This window comes from Zalophus californianus, chromosome X, assembly GCF_009762305.2.
Source record: "Zalophus californianus isolate mZalCal1 chromosome X, mZalCal1.pri.v2, whole genome shotgun sequence".
NCBI lineage: Eukaryota > Metazoa > Chordata > Mammalia > Carnivora > Otariidae > Zalophus > Zalophus californianus.
This window is the reverse complement of record NC_045612.1, coordinates 96,914,085-96,937,202: the sequence shown is the minus strand read 5'-3', so window position 1 is coordinate 96,937,202 and position 23,118 is coordinate 96,914,085. Positions and strand designations below refer to the sequence as shown.

Genomic DNA, 23,118 nt, shown 5'->3' with positions numbered 1-23,118 from the left:
TTATGGTTGTGGAAATATAATATATTACCATTTGAATCGTTATTATTTCAAGTGGAGAAGATGCAGTAGGGACGCACTCAGAAACCTCGTAGAAACCTATCTCTTACAGAAGAGCCCTTAGGCAGCTGTCCAGAGCTGAGGCTTTAAAAGACACTGAGGAAAGAATGGACTCCATCTCATCTCTAGAAAGACTGGTCCTATGCAACAGGACCCTTAGGCCCTTTTAGCCTTAAAAATGAGAAGGGGCTTTGGGACTTAGGGAAGAGCAGGAGACTAGGACTGGCAAAGCCTTTAGTAGCATGGCCAGAAATTAATGTAACGGTGTATCTGAGTACTGGGGAGGATAGGGAAGTGATTGCCTACCTAATCAGTCATGAGAGAGCCATGTGGCTGAAAAATAAAACCAGCACTGAAGTGCTTCTCTACAAATTAAAATGTAGCTTGCAGTGTTTCAAAACTAATCAAGAGTTAGACATAATTGAGTCTCAAAGGATCACTAGAAGAAGAATCACTACCAGGGTTAGGCGTTTCCAGACTACGATTGTCACTGGAAGGCTGGGAAAAGAGGGGTAAGTGCATGTAAGGGACATAGAAGATGGGAAGGGAAGCTCTTAAAGAACTGATGGTACACATTCCAAATTTAAATAGTACATGCAGCTGAAGCTGCAACTTTAAATCAGATTTTATTGTTAAAAATTCAGCTCATAAAATATACATTATTCTCTATCTTAAGTAGTTGTAGTTCTACTTAATGTATTGAACCAGATGGATCAACTAGAAATTAAACTACCAGAACTAGACTGAACCAAGACACTTTGGGAGAAGAAAATCATAGTTATCATTCTTGTTAGTCCTGCTAAATGTGCATTTATTGTTATCAAGAACTGTTCTGGTATCATTTAATGTTCTTTTAAAGCCTATGAAATTAGGGCTACCATTAATAACCCCATTATGGATGAAGAACCTGAGGCTTAAAGAGGTTTAAATAACTTGCCCAAGGTCAGATAGTAATTGGCAGGGCAGACCTCAAACCCTGGTATGTGTGGTGGCAAAGCCCATACTCTGACCTCTTGGTGGAACCTACATCAGGATGTATAACCTACCATTATTTAAGAGGCTCTGATACTAGAAATCAGCTTAGCGCCAGCATGCCTTCCATATATAAGAAATACAGAGAAGAAGCCCTGTCAATTGTAGACTAAGGAATCTTACTTGAACATACTGGAAGAGAGTAATCTGTAATATTCTCTTACTGGATTGTAAGTTCTAGAAAAGCATTTGTCTCTTTTCTTTGCCACTGTTTCTCTAAAGCAAGGTTTCTCATCCTTGACACTATTGATATTTTGGACTGAATAATTCTTTGTTGTGGGAGGGCTGTTCTGTGTCTTATAGGATGTCTAGCAGTATCCCTGGCCTCAGCGCACTAGATGCTAGTAGCACTCCTCCCCAGTTGTGACAAATGAAAATATCTCTAGACATTGCCAAATGTCCTGTGGGGAGAAAATTACCCTTAGTTTAGAACAACTGTCCTAAAGAGTAGAGCAGTGCCTGGCAAGTAAAAGACAATAAGTACTTTTAAATTAACGACAGGAATGAACATTGTTCCACAATGTGTACTGCTGGTGATGTGCAAAATAACTGTAGGAAATCCTGAAAAAGTTTGAGAATTTTAATAGTTACACATTTCATATGCTTTAGAAAAATAAAACATAATCGAACCCATGCTTTCCTATACTGTTTTATAGGACAGGGCTAAAGTGGATACTGAAGTAAAAAACCAGGAAGGAAGCATAGATGATAAATGCATCTAGCAAAAATCATGAAATTGATTAAGGTGGTATGTAAATGACTGTAATTTGATGCAGTGATCTATACTAAGGAAAACTTAGGGAAGCATGATGTGTCCTAAATACACTTGATATGAGAGCTTCCCCTAAGCCTGGTTTGTGTAGGCCACTAGAACCCTCATCGGGAATGATCTAGTGCCCTGCACAAACTAGACAAGATGTAGAAGACAAATTGCTTACCCTCTGAGAATTGGACAGTCTGAGAGATACTGTAATATATGCACATCTGTATGAGATAGCACCTAAATTCCATATTGTATAAAAGTATAAAGGAAAAAGATTACTTCCTGTTCAGGTAATGAAGAAAGGCTTCACTGATACTGAAGGATGAATGGGATTTTAGTAGGTGTCAATAATGCAGAAGAAAAGAGCAGAGGCATAGAGTTGGAACAGGTTAAAGCATATTTAAGGGATGGGTGGAGGCCGATTTGGCCAGAGTGTGGTGTAACTGTTAAGAAGGGTGGAACCTGGTTATAGAGAATGTTTAATGCCAGGCTGGGTAAATCCACGGAACAGTGATTTTTATTTTCTAATGTCTGGCTAACAGCTGCTCTGCTGTAGTTGTTTTTGTTTGTTTTTAAAGCGTGTTGCCATTACTCTAGAAGTGATGCTTTAGTTTGGGATGGGGACCTGAGAATCAAGTTTGACAAATACTCCTACTTAGAGAGGTATAAAAACTAGAAAACACACACACACACACACACACACACGGCTGACACACACACGCGCACGGCTGAAAAAAGAGAATCCGGTGGAAAGAGCAGGCTACACCCTGGCATCAGAAGCATGGTGGTAACCTGCGACTGGGGGAGTTCAGGGTTTGGGAGTAATGTGGACAGTAGGCCTTGAACCTCTTATCTCTGTAAGGAAGTTGTCTTTTTTAAAACAAGATTCTGATCTTTGGAGGTTTGTTCCTGGAACACTAGGTGAGGCAACTGACAGGTGATACTGATTTTTGCCTCCTTAGTTTCATCTTGCCCTGGAAGAGGGCTGCTTTTTGATGCCTGTCCTCCACTGTGTTGACCTCTAGAGAGGCAAGTCCTCTTTGAAAGTCCTGGCCCATGCCTGACAAACCTTTCCTTTGTGGTTCCTCCGACACAAATGCAGGGGGCTGGATTCTTTTCAAAAAGGCTTTATTAAATATTAAAGAAAGAAGAAATAAAATACAAGAAGTCCTGCCAGATTTACCTAGCATCTCTGATATCACTGTACTCTCACCAGTCAGATCTCCTTTCCCTACTGCCATCAGAGATATCTTCTCAAAATCCAAATTTAGCCATAAGACTCCTCTGCTTAACTCTTTCATGATTTCTCATACAGGGATTACATTTTAGTACATTAACTTTCATATGATTTTTCCTGGACTGAGGACAGTTTTTTAGTTCTCTTTACATAATACTTGTTTTCTGACTTGGAGGGTTTACAGTGAAAGTTAAGATGATACTTGGGAAGGGTAAAAGACCTTCCTATGAATATGTATAAGAGTTCCAGCTCTTTCCTAGAGCCTTCCACGAATAGCTTCATCTGAAGGGTCAGGGGGTCACTAGATTTCAGACTCTGCTTCCTGTGGTGCTGGCTTTCTGATGAGGTATATCTAGGCTGCCTCAAGGAGAAATCCCAGTGAGTGGGACTACAGCCATCCTCCTCAAGTGAACCTGCAGAGTTTGGCCCTAGCCCATTTTATGTATTGGTGTTCTGTATAAGATTTTTTGACGGTGGTTTTCAGCTTTAAATAAAAGGGGGGAGGGGTAATGAGAGAAACCATTAGATGATTTCTAAAGTTCCTTTTGGTTCAAAAATTCTCTGAGAATCTAACCCCCCTGACTTCTTTCTTCATTCACTTTATGTTAATTTTGTTCCATACAATCACTACCTTGTTAGAAAATGATGAAATTTCAGAGCTGCAACAGGGTGTAGTAGTTACCTTGTCCAGTTTCCCAAACTGAGCTCCAAAGAATAGGACTCCTGAGAAATATTGATTACTTACAAAAAGGATTACGTAGCCAAATACGCTGAGAGACTGTACTTTGATCACATTGCTAATTAGCATTTTTAAGGCTCTGAAGAGTCTTATAATAAACCCATTTAACTTTAACACAGCATTTCTTACATTTATTTGATCAGAGCCCTGGTTTCGAATAATGTACTTTTTAACATCCTGTGGAGGACAATTTGGGAAACACATGTAGTTCAGTGCCCTTCATTTGTAAGGAATTTGAGATAGAAAATTATTTTCCAGTGTCACACAACTAGTTATCAGGTCTCAGTTTCATATATATTCTCTAATTGTCTCTGTTTCATATATGCTTAACTTTTTTTTTCATGGCTTTTTTGAGATATAACTGACATAAAGCGTTGTGTAAGTTTAAGGTATATGATGTGTTGATTTGATGCACGTATGTTGTGAAGTGATTAACACAAAAGATTAGTTAACAGATCACCTCACATAGTTTTAATTTTTTGTGTGTGTCCCTGCCCTAGGTAGGTAGGGTGGGTGTCTTTATGATAATCACCTGTGACCAACAAAGAATAACCAGCCCCTAAAACGGAAGTAAGCCATTGAAGGTGTTATCAATAGAGATGTTAAAAGGATTTAAGTTCCCTGGTTAGCTTTCTATAAAAGACCAACCCTAAAAGCTCTCGTTGGCAACCCTGTAGGGACCCCTCTCACTCTTGAGAGCTTTTTATGTATCTTCACTTAATAAACTTCTATCACTTTACTCACTGAAAAAAAAAAATTGTGTTTGTCGAGAACTTTTAATATCTACCCACTTAGTGTTTTTCAAATATACAGTACAGCATTGATAACTGTAGTCACCGTGCTGTACTTTATACCCCAGAACGTATTCATCTTAAAACTGGAAGTTGGTACCTTTTGACCATACCCCTCTTCCCCCTGCCCCTGGCAACAACCGTCTACTGTCTGTTTTTATGGTTTTTTTTTTCAAGCTTCCACATATGAATGAGATCACACAGTATTTGTCTTTCAATGTCTGACGTATTTCACTCAGCATAATGCCTTCAGGGTTCATCTGTGTTGTTGCAAATGGCAGAATTTCCTTTTCTGTGGCTGAATAATATTCCATTGGGTGTGTATATATATCACATTTTCTTCATTCATCTATCAGTGGATGTTTGTCTATGTCTTGACTATTGTAAATAATGCTGCAGTGAACATGGTGGTGTAGAAATCTCTTCCAGATACGGATTTCATTTCTTTCAGATATATATTCTAAAGTGAAATTGATGTATTCTAAAGTGAAATTGATGGATCATATAGCAGGTCTACTTTTTTAAAAGATTTTATTTATTTACTTGAGAGAGAGAGAGAGCACAAGCAGGGGGAGAGACAGAGGTAGAAGCAGACTCCCCGCTGAGCAGAGAGCCCGATGTAGGGCTCAATCCCGGGACCCTGAGATCATGTCCTGAGCCAAAGGCAGATATTTAACTGACTGAACCACCCAGGTTCTCCAGCAGTTCTATTTTTTTAATTTCTTTTTTTTTTTTTAAAGATTTTATTTATTTATTTGAGAGAGAGAGAGAATGAGAGATAGAAAGCACGAGAGGGAAGAGGGTCAGAGGGAGAAGCAGACTCCCTGCTGAGCAGGGAGCCCGATGCGGGACTCGATCCCAGGACTCCAGGATCATGACCTGAGCCGAAGGCAGTCGCTTAACCAACTGAGCCACCCAGGTGCCCTATTTTTTTAATTTCTTGAGCAACTTCCTTACTGTTTTCTATAGTGGCTGTACCAGGTTACATTACCATCAGCATGGGACAAGGATTCCCTTTCCTCCCATCCTTGCTAGATTTTGTTATCTTTTGTCTTTTTGATGATAGACAGACATCCTAACAGGTGTGAGGTGGTATACCATTTTGGTTTTGATTTGCATTTCCCTGATGATTAGTTATCTTAAGCATCTTTTCATGTGCCTCTTAGCCATTTGTATGTCTTATTTTGAAAAATGTGTACTTGGGTCCATTGCCCATGTTTAAATTTGGTTGTTCTTTTTGCTATTGAGTTGCATGAGTTCATTCTGTATTTTGGATATTAACCCCTTATCAGATATGTGGTTTGCAAATATACTCTCCCATTCCCTAGGTTGCCTTTTCATTTTGTTGATCATTTCTTTTGCTGTGCAGAAGCGTTTTAGTTTGGTGTAATCTCATTTATTTGTGCTTTTGTTGCTTGTGTTTTTGGTTGTCATATCCAAAAAATCATTTCCAAGACCAGTTTCAGGGAGCTTTTTTTCCCTTTGCTCTTCCAGGAGTTTTATTGTTCCAGGTCTTACATTTCAGCCTTTAATCCATTTTGAGTTAATTTTTGTCAGTGGTCTAAGACGGGGGTCCAATTTCATTCTTTAACATGTGAATATCTAGTTTTCCCAGCACTGTTTATTGAAGAGACTGTCTTCTCCCCATTGAGTTTTCTCAGCTCCCTTGTCAAGTGAATATTAGTTGATTTTATATGCCTGGGTTTATTTCTGCCTTTGGGATTCTGTTCTTTGGTCTGTTTTTTTTTTTTTTATGCCAGTATCATACTGTTTTGATCACTGTAGTTTTGTAATATAGTTTGCAATCAGGAAATGTGATGTCTCCAGCTTAGTTCTTTCTCAGGACTGCTTTGGCTATTCAGGGTCTTTTGTGGTTCCATACAAATTTTAGGATTGTTTTTTCTATTTCTGTAAAAATTGCCATTGGAATCTTGATAGGGATTGTGTTGAATCTATAGATGGCTTTTGGTAGTATGGACATTTTTAACAACATTAGTTCTTCCAATCCATGAGCATGGGATATTTTTCCATTTATTTGTTTTTCTATTACTTTCATGAACATCTTACACAGTTTTCAGTGCATAGATTGTTCACTTCCTTGGTTAAATTTATTCCTAGTATTTTTTTTTTTTGATGCTATTATAAGTGGGGTTATTCTTTATTTTTCAGACAGTTCATTGTCAGGCTCTAAACAACTTATTTTTGTATGTTGATTTTGTATCCTGCAATTTTACTGAAATCTTTTATTCTGATAGTTTTTTTTTTTTTTAGTAGAATTTTTAGGATTTTTCTGTATATAAGATCATATCATCTGCACCCAGGGAGAATTTTACTTATTCCTTTCTGAGTTAGATGCCTTTTTTTTTTCTTGCCTGATTGCTCTGGCTAGGACTTTAGTACTATGTTGGGTAGGAGTGGGGAATGTGGGCATCCTTGGGAATTTAAGACCATTCCTGATCTTAGAGGAAAAGCATTCAACCTTTCATCATTAAGTATGATGTTGTGATGTGGGCTTCTCTTATATGGCCTTTATTATGTTGAGGTGTAGTCCTTCTGTACCCAATTCCTTGAGAGGTTTTTTTTTTTATCATGAATGAATGTTGAATTTTATCAAATGCTTTTTCTGCATCTACTGAGATGATTATATGATTTTTATCCTTCTTTTTTTTGTAGAATTGGAACAGGACTGGCATTAATTCTTAACTTTAAATGTTAGAATTCACCAGGGAAACCATCTAGCCCAGGACTTTTTATTTGTTGGGAGGTTTTTGAGTACTGATTCTATCTACTTACTCATTATTAGTCTGTTCAGATTTCTGTTTCTTCATAATTTAGCTGGTAGGTTCATATGTTTCTAGGAATGTATCAACTTTTTCTAGGTTGTCCAATTTGTTGGTGTATAATTGTTTGTGATAGTCTCATTTTCATTTGTATTTGTGGTATTACTTGTAATGCATCCTGTTTCGTTTCTGATCTTATTTTTTCTTGGTCTAGCTAAAGATTTGTCCATTTTGTTCACCTTTTTAATGAACCAACTCTTAGTTTTGTTAATCTTTTCTATTTTCCTATCTTTCATTTCTGCTCTAATACTTAGTATTTATTTCTTCTAACTTTGGGCTTGTTTTTTTTTTTTCCTTGAAAGTTCACCGCTATAAAGTTCCCTCTTAGAACTGCTTTTCCTGCATCCCATTGTTTTTCTTATGTTGTGTTTCTATTTTTTTATGTCTCAAGATTTTTTTTTTTAATTTTCCTTTTGCTTTCTTCTTTGGTCCATTGTTGGTCAGGGGTATGTTATTTAACTCCCATGTATGAGAATATTTCAGCTTTCCTCCCATTTTTTTATTTCTGGTTTCATACCACTGTGGTTGTAAAAGGTAGTTGATACATTTGTTTCCTTGAATTTGTTGAGACTTGTGGCCTGCCATATGATCTATCATAGAAAACATTCCATGTGTACTTGAGGAATGTGTATTCTACTGTTAGATGGAATGTCCTGTTTATGTCTGTTTGGTCCCTTTGGTCTATAGTGTTGTTTAAGTCTGCTGTTTCCTCATTGATTCTCTGTCTATATGATCTATCAATCACTGACAGTGGATATTAAAATCCCCAGCTATTATTGTATTGCTGTTTATTTCTCCTTTTAGTTGTGTTAGCATTTGCTTTATGTATTTACATGTTTCAACGTTGGGTGAGTAAATATTTACAATTGTTACAACTTTTTAACGAATTGATCGTTTTTCACTATATAATGACCTTCTTTGTCTCTTGTGACCATTTTTAGCTTAAAGTCTATCTTGTATGTTAACAAGTATAGCTATTCATACTTTGTTTTGGTTACCATTTGCTTGAAATATCTGTTTCTATCTCTTCACTTCATTTTATATGTGTCCTTAAAGCTAAAGTAAGTCTTTCGTAGACAGTATGTCTTTTGGATCCTGTTTTTTATCCATTCAGCCATTCTCTGTTTTTTAATTGTTGAATTTAATCCATTTACATTAAAAGTAATTATTGATAGGTAAGCCGTTTTGTTCTGTTGAATTGTGCAGTTGTATTTTTAGCTCTAAGATTTCTGATTTTGATGGTTTCTCTTTCTTTGTTGCACTTCTCATTTTGTTCATGGCATTGTTTTCCTAATTTCATTTAGCTGTCTGTTTTCTTAAAGTTTACTACAGTTCTTTAAGAGGATTATTCTGAATTCTTTTTCAGGCAATCTATAGATCTCTGTTTTGTTAGGGTCACTTATTGAAGCTTTATAGTTTCCTTTGGTGGTGTCATGTTTACCTGTTTCTTCACGATTCCTGATTCTTTGCATTGGTGTCTCTGCATTTGCTTAAGCAGTCTCCTCTTTCAGACTTTACCTGTTCACTTTAGGAGGGAAAGACCTTCACCAGTCACTATAGCTTGGAGGTGCTGGACAGGTCATCTGGTAGCCTCTGTGGGAAGGCAGGGCTTGCTATTGGGGTTTCTAGTTGGGTGAGGCCATTGTCCATGCTCTGAGGTTGGGGGGATGCTGCTGGCTGGGCTTCACAGTTGGGTGGGCCTGTTGACTGGGTCCATGTTCAAGCAGGATCAGTGGGCAACCATCTCTTTGGGTGGGGCTGTTAATTGTGCTCTGAAATCAGGTGGGGCCACTAGCTGGGCTCTGCAATCACCTCTGGTTGGTCAAAGTCCCAGGCTGTGTTCCCTGGCAGGGTGGCGCCACTGGTCGAACTCCTTGATTGGACAGGGCTACAGGCTGGGCTCCACAATCACCCCTCGTTGTATAGGGCCTTGGATTGTGCTCCACAACCAGATGGTGCCACTGGCTGAAGTCTGTGTTTACACAGACTTATGTAAACAGACACAGTTTGTGCCCTGAAGTTGAATGGGGCTGCATGCTCATCTTCCTGATCATGTAATCCATGGGCTGTGCTCACCTGGTAGGCAGGGTCATTGGCTAGACTTCCTTGTTTGGTGGGGTCACAGGCAATGCTCCTTGATTGGGTAGGGTTACTGGCTTGGTTTCCTGCCTTGGCAAGGCTACAGGCTATGTTCAACAATTGGGCAGGGCCAGTAGTCTGGGCTCCTCTGCTTATCAGGGTTGTAGGCTGAGCTCCATGACTGGATGGGATTGTAGGCTGGGCTGTGTCTCACAGTACAATAGGCTGTGCCCCCATGTTTCCCAGGTCACTGCTCAGGCTCCTTGGTTATGTGGGGCCAGAGGCTATGCTAAATTGTTGGGCATGGCTGCTGGCTTTACTCCCTGACTGAGCCAGGGCTATAGGATGAGCTCTGTGGCTGCTCTAGTTCTCTGGCTGGGCCTCCTGGATGGGCAGAGCTGGAGGCTTTGCTCAGCACTAGGGTGTGGCTGGGAATTTGCTTCCCTTGGGCAGGGTGGTAGAACAGGCTCCCCTACCAGTATGGCCCATTGACTGGGGATCCAAATCATGCAAAACTGCCAACCAAGTTCCCTAGCCAAAGGGGGCCACTGGCTCAACTCTGCAGATGGCTGGATCTGCTGGCTGGGATCTCTGCTCAGCAGTGTTGCTGCAAGCAGGAATGCCATCTGCCAAGACCTGCTGTAAGCTCTATCCCCTTCTCCATCTCTAGCTGATCCCCAGTGGTCAAGCCCTGCAGATTCTTCCACTGACCCCTGTGAGGCAAGATATGAGTGGGCTTCCTGCAAAGGGGTCCCATGTGCTGAAGGAGCTAGGTGTCTGCCTTGGGCTCTCTCTTCCCACTGTAGAAACCATAGTCCCTGGGCAGAGGTGGTGGGGGGAAGCCCTCTCAGTGTGGCACTGTAGGGGATGGGCAATGGGGTCAGAGTGTGTCCCGTCCTTTTACCCTTCTAATGTCGGATTTTCACAGTGATGTTTTTTTCTATGGATAGTTGCCAGTTGGTCTTCTTGTGAGGGGGACTATAGTTGGGAATCACCTATACGGCCATCTTCATGATATCAATCACCCCTATATGCTTAACTTCAAGTAGGTTATACATTCCTTAATGGATGGCTAGATTATGTCTTATAATTTTGCCTCTGGTCCTTAGCTCCATGTTGGGAATGTGGCAGGTGAGTAATAAATGTGTAGTAATTCTATGATTGAACCCTGTAAGAAAATGAAGCATTATGGTGTGAATTAGCTTCTGTGTATGTATTTTCATCTTTTAAAAACAGAATTGCTATTCCTCCATGCATACCTGCATTTGGATTACGTGGTTTTTTCCCTACTAAATTTCTGTTGTCAGTAATTCATGGTTATTGATTCATACTGTTTATTGGTAATAGCTCTGTGGGCTGCTTTGCTTCAGGGATAATTTAATTAGGGGTACTGCTATTTGACACCATTCAGGAAAATGTTACACTGTAAAGGGTATATTGGATTTGTCACAGAATGACACTGAAGAGAAGCCAGGGATAGGCAAACTAATAACATGCCACTTGCTTATTAAAACTGGGCCAACATTTGTCCAACATTTTTTGTTTATATCACTGCCTTTCTAAGAAATAAGCAGGTGACCAGTTTGATGACTTTTATTTGGAAAGGACAGAAACTAATGCTGGATAAACAAGGACATAGTAAGTTGATACAGATGGAGTCCGTGCTTTCAGAATGCTGTGTTTCTGTCCTCTGAAGTTAGATACCTGTTTGTGATGAAGAATACATTTGTGTAAGGGGGCAAGATTGGAATGCACTAAAATGAAATGGCTCATGTTGACCACATTAGCTTTAATGGAACTTACTTGATGTACTCACAGTCTGACTGTGTGTATGTGCTGTGTTTTATACAGGGAATCATCATCCAGGGACCTGCCAGAGACCACAAGAAAACATGGGGAGGAGTAAGTGTCTCTTTGCTTTTTAATAATTCATACTTTCTCCATATTAATCTGTGTATCCAGGAAATTAAATTTGCAACTCAGAGTTTTTTTTGTGGACATCTAACTTGTATTTCTGGTTAGTGTTAGAGAGTTTTTGTCTAAAGCAGGGCAGTGCAGGGAAAGACCATCAGACCACATGCTGCTCATTGGCTAGGGTCTTTTATTTTCCTTCCTTCTGCTCTTTTCTGAACATCTCCCAGTATAGGGAGAGAAGGCTCCCTATATATAGACCTGTCATAATCCCAGCTTCTTGACAACTCTTAGCAAAGTTACCCATATGCTTCCAATGGTTTCAAAGCCTTGTTGATAATGACATAAACAAACAAACAAACAAAAAGATTCTGCTGTACAGCTAGTGACAGTATTAAAAAAGTCATCTGTGAGGTTGATTTATTAATGGTTTTGATTTCCCCTAAAATGTTAAAGCCTGGCATTAAGAACCACTAGATGAATTCCTTTGATTTTTCCTTTCTCATGAGGCTATTTATGGGCAGTAGACAGACAAATTCAAGGTCATTTTGTTGTTAATATTAACTAGCCACCAGTGACTCCGTAAATAATCCTAATCAACATAGACCATAAAACCAGATGCATAAAGGACCTCAGAGGGAGACTTGGTGTTGTGTAGTATAATGAGAAGAGTATTGGTCATGAAGTTAGAGGCCTGAATTCAAATTCTACTTCTACTGCCTTGATCATATCCTAGAGTTCCCCTACATTTGCTTGTCCATCTCTCAAGTGGGATTTATATATTCTGCACTTCTAGCCGCGGAAAGTTGTGGTTGGCATAAGGTAATGATACATATAAAAGTGTGTGAAGAGCTCTAAAGTATAGGGGCGCCTGGGTGGCTCAGTCATTAAGCGTCTGCCTTCGGCTCAGGTCATGATCCCGGGGTCCGGGGATCGAGCCCCACATCGGGCTCCCTGCTGGGCGGGGAGCCTGCTTCTCCCTCTCCCACTCCCCCTGCTTGTGTTCGCTTTCTTGCTGTTTCTGTCTCTGTCAAATGAATAAATAAAATCTTAAAAAAAAAAAAACTAAAGTATATAGAAGAGAGCAGTGTAATCTGCTCATTGCTGTCCTTATTTTCATTGGTTCTGCCTTTTTTTTAAAGACTTATTTATTTTAGAGAAAGAGTGTGCACATGAGCAGGAGGAGGGGCGAGGAGAGGGGAGGGAGAAGGAGAGAGAGAATCCTAAGCAGACTCTGTGCTGAGTGCAAATCTTGATGCAGGGCTTGATCCGTGACCCTGAGATCATGACCTGAGCCTAAATCAAGAGCCAGCTGCTTAACTGGTTGAGCTACTCAGGCACCCCCATTGCTTCTTTTAACAGTTAAAATGAAGTTATTTGATCAGATGCTTGTGTAGGCAGCAGGGCTGGGATCAGGGTTGTGTAAGGGACAAAGAGTGCCTCCTTATGTTTTGTGCTCTAGGCACTTTGCTTGCCATACCTTAGTATGGGCCCAGGTTGGCAGCCCCAGGGATTATGGATCAATCATGAAAAATTTCTTCCTGAACCTTGTTGAGTCAGATTTTGCCTGTTTTCTCCAGTGATTTCTTGGGGGATTGATTAGCCCCCCGGGATTCTGGTTCTTTCCCAACCTCCACAAAATATACCAATCTCCTGATATTTTAGAAATGTAAAAGACATGAGTAAATTTGAAAAGAACTGGTGGAAGTTCTGGGACTAATCCATGCCAGGTCCTAACTCCCAAGTCAGCTATCAACAGAAGTTTTCAAAGTAACTCACTGTGGCTTGGTCCTCACCTAATCTCAAGCTTCAGGTGGATTTGGAGAATGTTTGGATTGTTGGATTTCATCATGACCACATAGAGAAGATACACTGAGGCAGAGCAACACATTCCTTATTGTTTCCACTCTTCCTTTTCAGAATGATCATCAGGTCATTAGCAAGGAGATCTTTAGGAGCTTACTTTAAAAGGTGCTTCAGCAAGTCTTTGTTTAAATGGTCAGGCAGTTAAAAGGAGTTCTTGTAAAGGATAGGACATGGTAATGTTATCTGCAAGGATGGGCATATTTCCAATCTGGAAATTAGATAAGGGAAGTGCTCCAAAAAATGCTACTTTACAAACACATGGAAGCTTATAATAGCATTTTGACTGTTTGTGTTGACCACTTTAAAAGCATCCTTCACATCCTGAATCTCAAAGACTCTATCCTTTTCTCCCTAAGCTTTACTTAGCTTGCATGATTTCACTTGCTAATTGCTGTCACTGTTAGTGGGGAAAAAAAGATGCTACTATGTGGTAATTTTTTTCTCTTCTGGCAACATACAATGAAGTTTTTTACTGGATTTGGCAAAGATTCTCACAAACATAGCTCAGTGTGTCATACAAAGGGACAGCAGAGGAAAATATCACAAAGACATGGCACTAGCCTCATTAATGAGGAGGCCAGAAAACAAAGAACACAGCTGGAAAACCATGTGGTGTAGGTGAAAAGTTAAAATTAATATTGGCGTGAATTTCTTTTTTTTTTTTTAAGAAACTGAGATTTCTTTAATTAAGGAAAGAATTCACTCATATATGTCAATTTAGGAGACCACAGAAAAAAGTAGCACTACCTAGCAATATAATATTATGACTCTTTACACTGCATTAGTCATAACACATTTTGTTAGATTTATACATAAATATTTCATGGGATTTTTTTGGTGCTTTTATAAATAGGAGTGCATTTTTTTTTAAATTTTTTATTGTTATGTTAATCACCATATATTACATCATTAGTTTTTGGTGCAGTGTTCCATGATTCATTGTTTGTTCATAACACCCAGTGCTCCATGCAGAACGTGCCCTCCTCAATGCCCATCACCAAGCTAACCCATCCCCCTACCCCCCTCCCCTCTAGAACCCTCAGTTTGTTTTTCAGAGTCCATCATCTCTCATGGTTCATCTTGGCGTGAATTTCTTTATTATTTTTGGATACTGGATGAAGAAATTATATATTAAAATGTGTTAGATGAATCATTCTTATATGTAACATGAAAAAAAAGTGTGAGCCAAGTCTTAAAAATGGTGGTGGGAGGATGAGAATACACTTGTGTATTTAATTTTTTTTTAATTTTTTTTTTCAATTTTATTTATTTGAGAGAGAGAGACAGAGATAGCACAAGTGGGGAGAAGAGGGAGAAGCAGGCTCCCCACAGAGCAGGGAGCCCGATGTGGGACTCGATCCCAGGACCCTGGGATCACGACCCGAGCCGAAGGCAGACACCCAACCAACTGAGCCACCCAGGCGCCCTTGTGTATTTAATTTTTTATTAGACCACCATCAGTGTCCATTTTATGTGTCATTGAAATCCCATTTACTACATATATATGAATTCTGAGCTAGAGCTTTGTATTTAGGACTTTAAGAATATATAATTATATCAACAGGTATCTATGGAACACTTCATAACTTACAAATATTTCTCATACATAATCTTATTTGAGTTGTAAGAGAACCCTTTGATGTAATATTGATGGGATATTATCTTTATTTTATGTATTATAAAACTGAAGGTAATGAGAGAAGGTCTTATCTAAATTCCACAGCCTATAAAATGGAGAGCCATAATGCAAACCTAGGTTTCCTTAGGTCCTATGCAGTTTTTCTTTTTTTTCCAATAGACCATGTTCTGAATACCGTAGTCATTAGTAGTATATAAAGTCAATTAAAAACCTAGGTGCTATCTGTTGATTTGATAGGTAGGGAAGAAAATATTTTCTCAGATCTATGAGGATGTTCATATATTCCATGCGGGACTGGACAGATGGGCAAAGAGAAATGGCTCACTGTTTATCACCATTTATGATAACAGCTAAAACACGTGTATCAGATAGTGGAGTGCCTCAAATATCAAAGTCTTCTGAGCAGCGGGGGACACAACCCATAGTGCAAGGTGCCTAAAGTAAGGGGTCTAAAATACCACTTATGTGGTGAAAGCCACCATTCCTGTTCAATAGGTTTTTGTCTTTGCAGTTTTTCTTAACAGGAAGAATATAATACATTATGGAACACCAGAATAGTAGGAGACAACAAAGGGAGATGCTGTTACAAAAAGGAACAGCATGTATAAATAAAATCATGTATAAGATTTCACTGGAGAATGAACGTTTTCACAAAGAAGAAAATGTGAAGATTTTATAAATGTGTATGTATAGGCTCACAAAATGTTATGTATATAATGCTAGAGTATTTATCTTTATCATCTTCAGATGGAAATTAAAACTTTATTCTATGTTTTCATCCCCCCACCCCCTGAGCAACTGGTATATTCATGACAAAAGTCTCAATACTCCACAAAGCAATTCCTTGAGATTTTTCTTGCTAAAATTTTGGGAGTTGTTTTGTTACAATGTTTTTGTTTGTTTGTTTGTTTTTAAGATTTATTTGGGAGAGAGAGAATGTGAGCAAGAGCACAAGGTGGGGAGGGGCAGAGGGAGAAGGGAGAGAGAATCCAAGCAGACTCCCTTCTGAGTGCAGAGCCCATTGCAGGGCTCAGTCCCACAACCCTGAGATCATGACCGGAGCCGAAATCAAGAGTTAGTCACCCAACCGACTGAGCTACTCAAGCACCCCTGTTTTGTTACGAGTAGAATTTGATTTTTAAGTCATACTTGCTTTCCATGTGAATTTTTTTATATCAGAACACACTTCTCTTACTGCATGTTCTAAGTGCTAGAGCAGCAATTCATGGTTTTTATCAGCCTAATATACAGTTATGGATTGTGAATTCCACTGTCTTTACCTTAAGAACAGAGCTTCTGGAAGAAATTCATTTTGTTGGCTTAATGATAGCTAGCCACAAGATGCGGCTACACCTGTTTTACAAAATGGGAATAATATTTAGCCATGAATCTTCGAAAGGATTAATTTTGCTTCATTGTATAGAAAACAATATTGGGAATAGCTGAATGATGGCAAGCAGACAAGGCTTATTTGTGGAGAATAATTAAAATAATGTAGCTTAGCATTTTTTGTTTTTCCTCTTCCCTTATTTAGTCTTTAGAAATTTACCTAGCCTAGAAGAAAATCCTAGGTCTCTAAGATCTAAGTCTGAAAAATGAGTTTCTATCTTCATTTTCTATACCTAATGGTAACTTAATGCCCTTGATGTTGTTATATCCACGAACATATAAAAAAACAGTGGCAGTGTGCCAGTTACAGTCTTTGTTTTTTATTAAAACGTAGCAGCATAATTTCTTTGGGTCACTGGACGTACTTGGCTCCTTTAGCCCAAGAAATGCAAACATGTTACCCCACTTATCAAGACTTAGTGGAAGGAAAGATGGTTTAGAGCTACCACAGTAAATCTGTAACCTCTTTGATTCACTGCTGAACTACTGCTCAGTTGAGGCCAATCCTAAACTTTAACTCTGAGCATACAGCTCTGTATTTTCAAACAGGGAATGAACATTCAAACTGACAAGCCTTGTAAAGCGACTTTCTCTTAATGTAATGTCTAATTTTATTTGACAGCTCCCTGGTTTATAGTTCAAGTAAAGGCACACGTTTAAAGCCAATTAATTATTTCATTTTCCGGCCTGTATTAAATTTCAGAGTTTCTTTATCACAGTAGCATATTCATGCCTCTGCAGTTTAGATGATGTCACCAATTTATCGTAAACCCTTATCTTCATAATTTTATAACAGTAATACAAATCTGCTTGGAGTTGACAGCAGCCGTTACTTTTTCCTAGCAAGTCTTTTTCACTAGGAAAATGAGGTAACTATTTAAGGGTCAAGCTACTTTAAAAACAAACAAACAAACTCATTATAGTGCTTGGTGCTTTTTGCCTTTGATACAGTCCTCTCTGCCTTTTACCTATTTAACAAGAAAATAACCTTTGGTACTTAGGTTAGGTTTGCACTGTTGACATATTTTTTTTCACTTGAGGCAAAATTTCTTGTAACAGAATTCACCATGTTAAAGTGTACAATTCAGTGACACTTCATCATTCTCAATGTTACGCGACTATTTCCAAAAATGTTCATTACCTCCAGAGGAGACTCCAGACCCATTAAGCAGTCAGTCTCCATTCCTCCCTCTCCCTAGGCTCTGGCAACCTGTAATCTGCTTTCTTTCTCTATGGGTTTACCTATTCTGGATATTTCATATGCCATAAGACCTTTTGTGTCTGGCTTTTTTCCCTTTTTTTTTTGGTTTATCCATGTTGTATTTGTTTTGTTTTGTTTTAAAGATTTTATTTATTTATTTGACAGAGAGAGACACAGCGAGAGAGGGAACACAAGCAGGGGGAGTGGGAAAGGGAGAAGCAGGCTTCTCACGGAGCAGGGAGCCCGATGCGGGGCTCCATCCCAGGACCCTGGGATCGTGACCTGAGCCGAAGGCAGACACTTAATGACTGAGCCACCCAGGTGCCCCTCCATGTTGTATTTGTATTAGTACCTTATCCCTTTTATGGCTGAATAATATCCCATTGTATAAATATACCACATTTTGATTATCTGTTCACCAGTTGATGGACATTTGGGTTGTTTCCACCCTTTGGCTATTGTAGGTAATGCTGCTGTGAACATTGCTGTACAAGTTTTTGTTTGAATATCTGTTTTCAGTTCTTTGAGATGTTTTCTAGGAGTGACTGTTGACATTTTTGGCTGGATAATTCTTTGTATGTGGTGGGGGGTGCTGTCCTGTGTGTTCTAAGATGTTTAGAAACATCGTTGGCCTCTCCACACTAGATGCTAGTGGTTCCTTCCTCTCCAAGTTGTGACAACCAAAAATGTATCCAGACAGTGCTAAATGTTCCTTAGGGGTGCAAAATTGCCCTGGGCTGAGAACCACTGATTTAGAATAAAGGAAAGTAAATCTTTAGAGACAAGCCATAATACACATATTATGATGTTTTTCATAGAAGTAATTTGAGTCTAAAGGGGAATGTTATATGGTTTTGGAAACCAAGGTATAGCCATGGTTCTGTAATCAAGCAGTTGTGTCCTTGGGTGAGTCACTTAACTTCTGGATTTCAGTTTTCTCGTCAGTAAAATGAAGGGATTGAGATGGATCAGTGGTTTCCAGTGTGCTCAGTGAAGCCCCAGCTTTTCTAAAGGGATCCCTGAGGAGCCACCATGAGGGAAAGGAAGAAAACGAAGTATTCCTGATAATTAGCACCTCCACTTTAGGCAGAGCAAGCAAAAGTTTGCATTCTGCTATCACTCCTAGAGAAAATTCACATATAAACAATATTAATTCCACCAGTAAAAAGTCATTTCTGAAGTCCATGTGCTAATTAACAAAGGCACTAATTTGTCAGTGAGACTCTATTTTCTAGATCCATTATGCTCTGCTGCTGTTGGCAGGAGAAAAAGGTAACTGAGTGCTCTCTTTTGAGTGCTATCTGAATAGCCACCTTGGAATGTGGCTTTTTGATTAACTGTAGAACATGTTCTATTAGGACAATTATTCACTCCTAGAGTCTAGATTACAGCTGTCACATGGGTAATATGATACTGTCTATGTTGACAAGTTGTAAAGCATTCACTATAACATAGAGTTAGGTATTTAAAACCATATTTCGTATTTGGTGAGTTCTGTCTACCTGCCTTGTTTCCCATTAAATGGCCATTATCATTTACAGTTATTTCCATATTCTTCCATGCGGGTCAGAACTATAATCAGTGTAGACAGAATACGTAAACTAAAAAGAAACTTTTATGGTTCTAAGAACTGTAAACACTAAGACAAATGATACTCTTGCTGATATAATTGAGGTACTAGTGACAGGAGAAATACCCATCTTTGGAATTCTTCTGTTCTGATGATTCCACCTGATTATGTGCTTAATTTTGTATAAATTAGACCATTTTCTAATTCTGTATTTGTTTCCTTTGGGTAAAGTGTACCCCCTCATCCATAAATATCATGTATTAGAGTATCCTACCTTTAAATCAATTCTTATGATCATTAGTAACTTGATTGCTGCCATCTACCATCTCAGAAAAATTCCTTAATAAGGAGTTATGAATTGTAAAATTCCTCCAAAAGAAAATTTGGCCTTCTACCTTTTTTTATGAGACAATCTATGAGACCATTTCTCTGTATCTCATTATTCCTTATTAAGCATAAAATCAGTGGACAAGAGACATCTGAATGAATATATGTTGTAAAATTTGGTTTTAAAGAAAACCATTTTGAGTTAGTAAGACTCACTTTTGGGGGAATCATGTTTTTGTTTTTAGAGAATATTGACTTTATAGACGTACATTACCTCTGTTGTTTTCTCTCTCATAGAAATCCATTTCTGGCATTTGCTCCACCCTTTTTCCTGTAAACCTGCCTGTTATCATCTGGCATTTTGTTACATACCTCCGGGGGCACAAAGATATATTTTTTTAAGTGTTAGGTAGTGATCATAACCACCATATTGTCCTTAAGAAACAGCTTCAGGATTATTTCTTCTCTCAAACCCTAAGGCTTCCCACTCTCACTAGCTCAGTCCTGTAACTTCAAATTAATTTTTTAAATATCTTGAGTTCTTATATGGGCTTCAGCTCCCTAATTCCCATGAAAACATATATATACTACATGCCATCCTAAGCTGTACATTTGTAACATCTTGATTGGGTATCTGAACACCACTATACAACAAATTTCTGAATTAGAAAACCTACCCCCTATGAAAAAATTAACCTTTAAGTTCTACAAATAGGTCACAGAGGTGAAATACAATTGGGAAATACTTTATTTTTTTCCACCTTATCAAGAAATAGGAAGATGGTCCAAATGGCATCTTTTTAGTTTGCATAATTTTGTTTTTTAGTAACTGAAGTGTCACTTTGGAATGTGAGAATTTGTTTTTCTAGGGAAAGTTATTTCCATCAGTCTGTGATAAGAAATACCTACTTAATACCTTTTTCAGCCAGAAAAAACCTTGAAGGCATTGTATGCCTGACTAACTGAGTAAATAATAGTATCAAAATGGCTTAGAAGCAAGAAAACAAGGAATTATGAATATGACATGTCATAGATTCTTTTTATATAAATCTGAGCATAGGTTGGGTGGGGAGGGTGTGCCTTGTTGATTTTCTCTTTATTTGCTGTTGGTTTGGGGGATGGTGGTTGCTTGGCTGGAAAATAGTGTATTCATATCTCAAAAGGTTTTGGATAAGATACGCTACGCCTACTCAACAAAAATCTTTCCAGTTAAAAAACTTCACAGTTACAACTGAAAGGGCCTAAGAAATCATATACAACACCTTAGCTTAGGACACAGGCCTAGATAAATTAAGCAGTAAAGAACCATGCAGCCAGTTTAGTGCCAGAGCTGGAACAGGAATCTTCATATTGTGACTACAAATTCAGGACCTTTTCACCATATTACACTCCTCTCTTGTCCTGCAGTTTCACTGGTCTTAATTCAGGGTTGTGAAAGTGGTGAACAGATACTGGCTTCAGAAAGATGGTTTCAGAAGTCAGTGTTCATGTGACAAACAGGAGGCTCATATAAATGGATAGCTTAGCATATTCTGCAGTCTTATGAGAAATTCACAACTAAACAAGATATTAGAGATTTATTCAGAAAAGAAAAACAGCTTCCTGGTTAGTGTGTGAACCCATTATAGATTCAGTTATTGCTGTACCAACATTTACACAGCATTCTCTAGGGACAAACTTTCCATTTGAATAAATACGTTTTGCAGATTGCTGATGTTTACCTTTTTAATAAGTGTTGAAAAAAGCTTTTTAAAAAGTATTTTTTATGGAAATAGTTCTAAAACAGATCATATAATCTACTTCCTTCCTAAACAGTATCCTGAACATCATGGTCCTTTCTTGATGACTCAGATTCATCATTATAAACATAATCACTGATACCTACAGCTTTGGTTAGTATGGGGGAAGCGGGGAGGTTAAAGCCTATTTCAAATAACCCTCAAAGGGCCTTCTGTCTCTCTTTTCCCTTGCCTTCAGATTAATCAGCTTTCGCTTCTTCTTTCTCTCAGTGTGTTGAAGTAGTTCAGCCCATCCTGCCCCTTCTACTTTTCAGCTGTAATGTGCAGTGAGGCTTTCAAGTTTCATAGCCAGGCTCGTAGATGAGGGTTGCATAGATTGATCCTTGATGAATCTAAGGGAGCTGGGGCTCCTGTAGGTAAAGCATAAGATAAATTGTAATGCAAGACCTTGGTCATCTCTTGTTTCTAAGTTCATGAGATAGGGTTTATTTGAGTGTTTTCTGCATAAATGATATATTACTATCAATATCCACAATGATCATATAAAATATTGAATAGCTACCTGAACTATCAGATAACCTAAAAATGAATAGAAAATAATTTATTCAGTGTATTCTGTAGCTACTCCTGATTCTCTTTAGATACGTCATGTGTATAATGTATACATCTCTAATCATCTTAGTTTATGATCAACCGTCAGTTGGTGTGTTACCTACCCACTTGTCCAACTGTCTTACCTTTCCTATTGCAGCCAGGTGTTGAGAAGTTGTAGCAGAAACTAAGTCTGGTTCGAGGCCTCAAATTGCTCTTTTGGGGTTAGCTTCTACCATGGTTCTCAACTGATCTTTATTTAAAACAGATTTGGCTCGAGGCTCCTTTTTCAGACTCATATCCCCAGAATAAAATTTTTCACACCACCACCATATAGTCCTTTCACTAGCAGAGCCTTCTCCAAAGACAGAATTGATGTTTCTACTTGGTGTGGTTCCACTATGTCCTAGTTTAAATTCATATAAAAACAGTATTCACAAAAATTTCAAAGATATGGTACTGTTCACTTCTGTAAAAGATGATGATTTCTCTGAGTGTTTTACTTTTAGAAGTTTCCTGTTAAATACATAACCACAGGGACAAGATTTACATGCAGCAGGAACCTGTTGGTCGCACTAGGTGCATGACTTGGTGACCATCTTCACTTTCTTGTGCAAGTTGAAGACTTGCTCCTCTCTAGCAGCCATGGCAGCTCGGGTTCCTCTAAGCCCAGCTAGTGTTGTTCTAAATTCTTGTTTAGATACATTGCTTATATCTGTTTGGAGCAAATCCCTGGCTGTGATTTATTCTTGATCTTTCTTTTGGAGAGATTTCCTCCGTCTTGTTATATCTAGGTTTCTGTCTTTTGCATTTTGTTATGTTTCTTGTTCCTTAGAGTAGTACTGTAATTAAGAAGGGGTCATACACTGTCTAGGGCCTGGTGCTTCAGGAAGTGTTTCCTGTGTATGCTGTGTGCACTCAGCTGTTGTGTTTTGGTTGCTATCTCCCACAGGTCAGTCCTCTGCAGAGTTCCTCCTTGCTTGCAGTGGGGAGTGTTTGGGCTTTTGTCTAGGTGTGCTTTTATTTGTTTGTTAAGATAAGCCTGATTTAAAAAAAGAAGAGAAGAAGAAGCCTGATCCAAGAAAAGAGTAAAGGAAAAGAAACAAAAAAGCAAACAAACAAAAAACTATAAGCCTGATTCCAAACAAAAAAGAAATAAAGAAAGAAAAGAAGCCTGAGGACACCTGGGTGGCTCAGTTGGTTAAGCGGCTGCCTTCGGCTCAGGTCATGATCCTGGAGTCCCAGGGTCGAGTCCCGCCATTGGGCTCTCTGCTCAGCGGGGAGTCTGCTTCTCCCTCTGACCCTACCCCCTCTCATGCACTCTCTCTCTTTCTCACTTTCTCTCTG

The 23,118-nt window shown here is 38.8% G+C and overlaps 1 protein-coding gene across 5 annotated transcripts in view; it reads left to right on the top strand.

Annotated features, from left to right (window-relative positions):
• PRRG1 (proline rich and Gla domain 1) overlaps positions 1-23,118 on the top strand; it is a 173,105-nt gene that overhangs the window by 80,776 nt on the left and 69,211 nt on the right. For all 5 annotated transcript variants that reach the window (XM_027607466.1, XM_027607463.1, XM_027607464.1 and 2 more), the window contains exon 2: positions 11,390-11,440. In XM_027607466.1, the coding sequence (XP_027463267.1) occupies positions 11,431-11,440 (10 nt within the window). In that variant the 5' untranslated portion in view covers positions 11,390-11,430. The remainder of the gene's footprint in view (positions 1-11,389; positions 11,441-23,118) is intronic.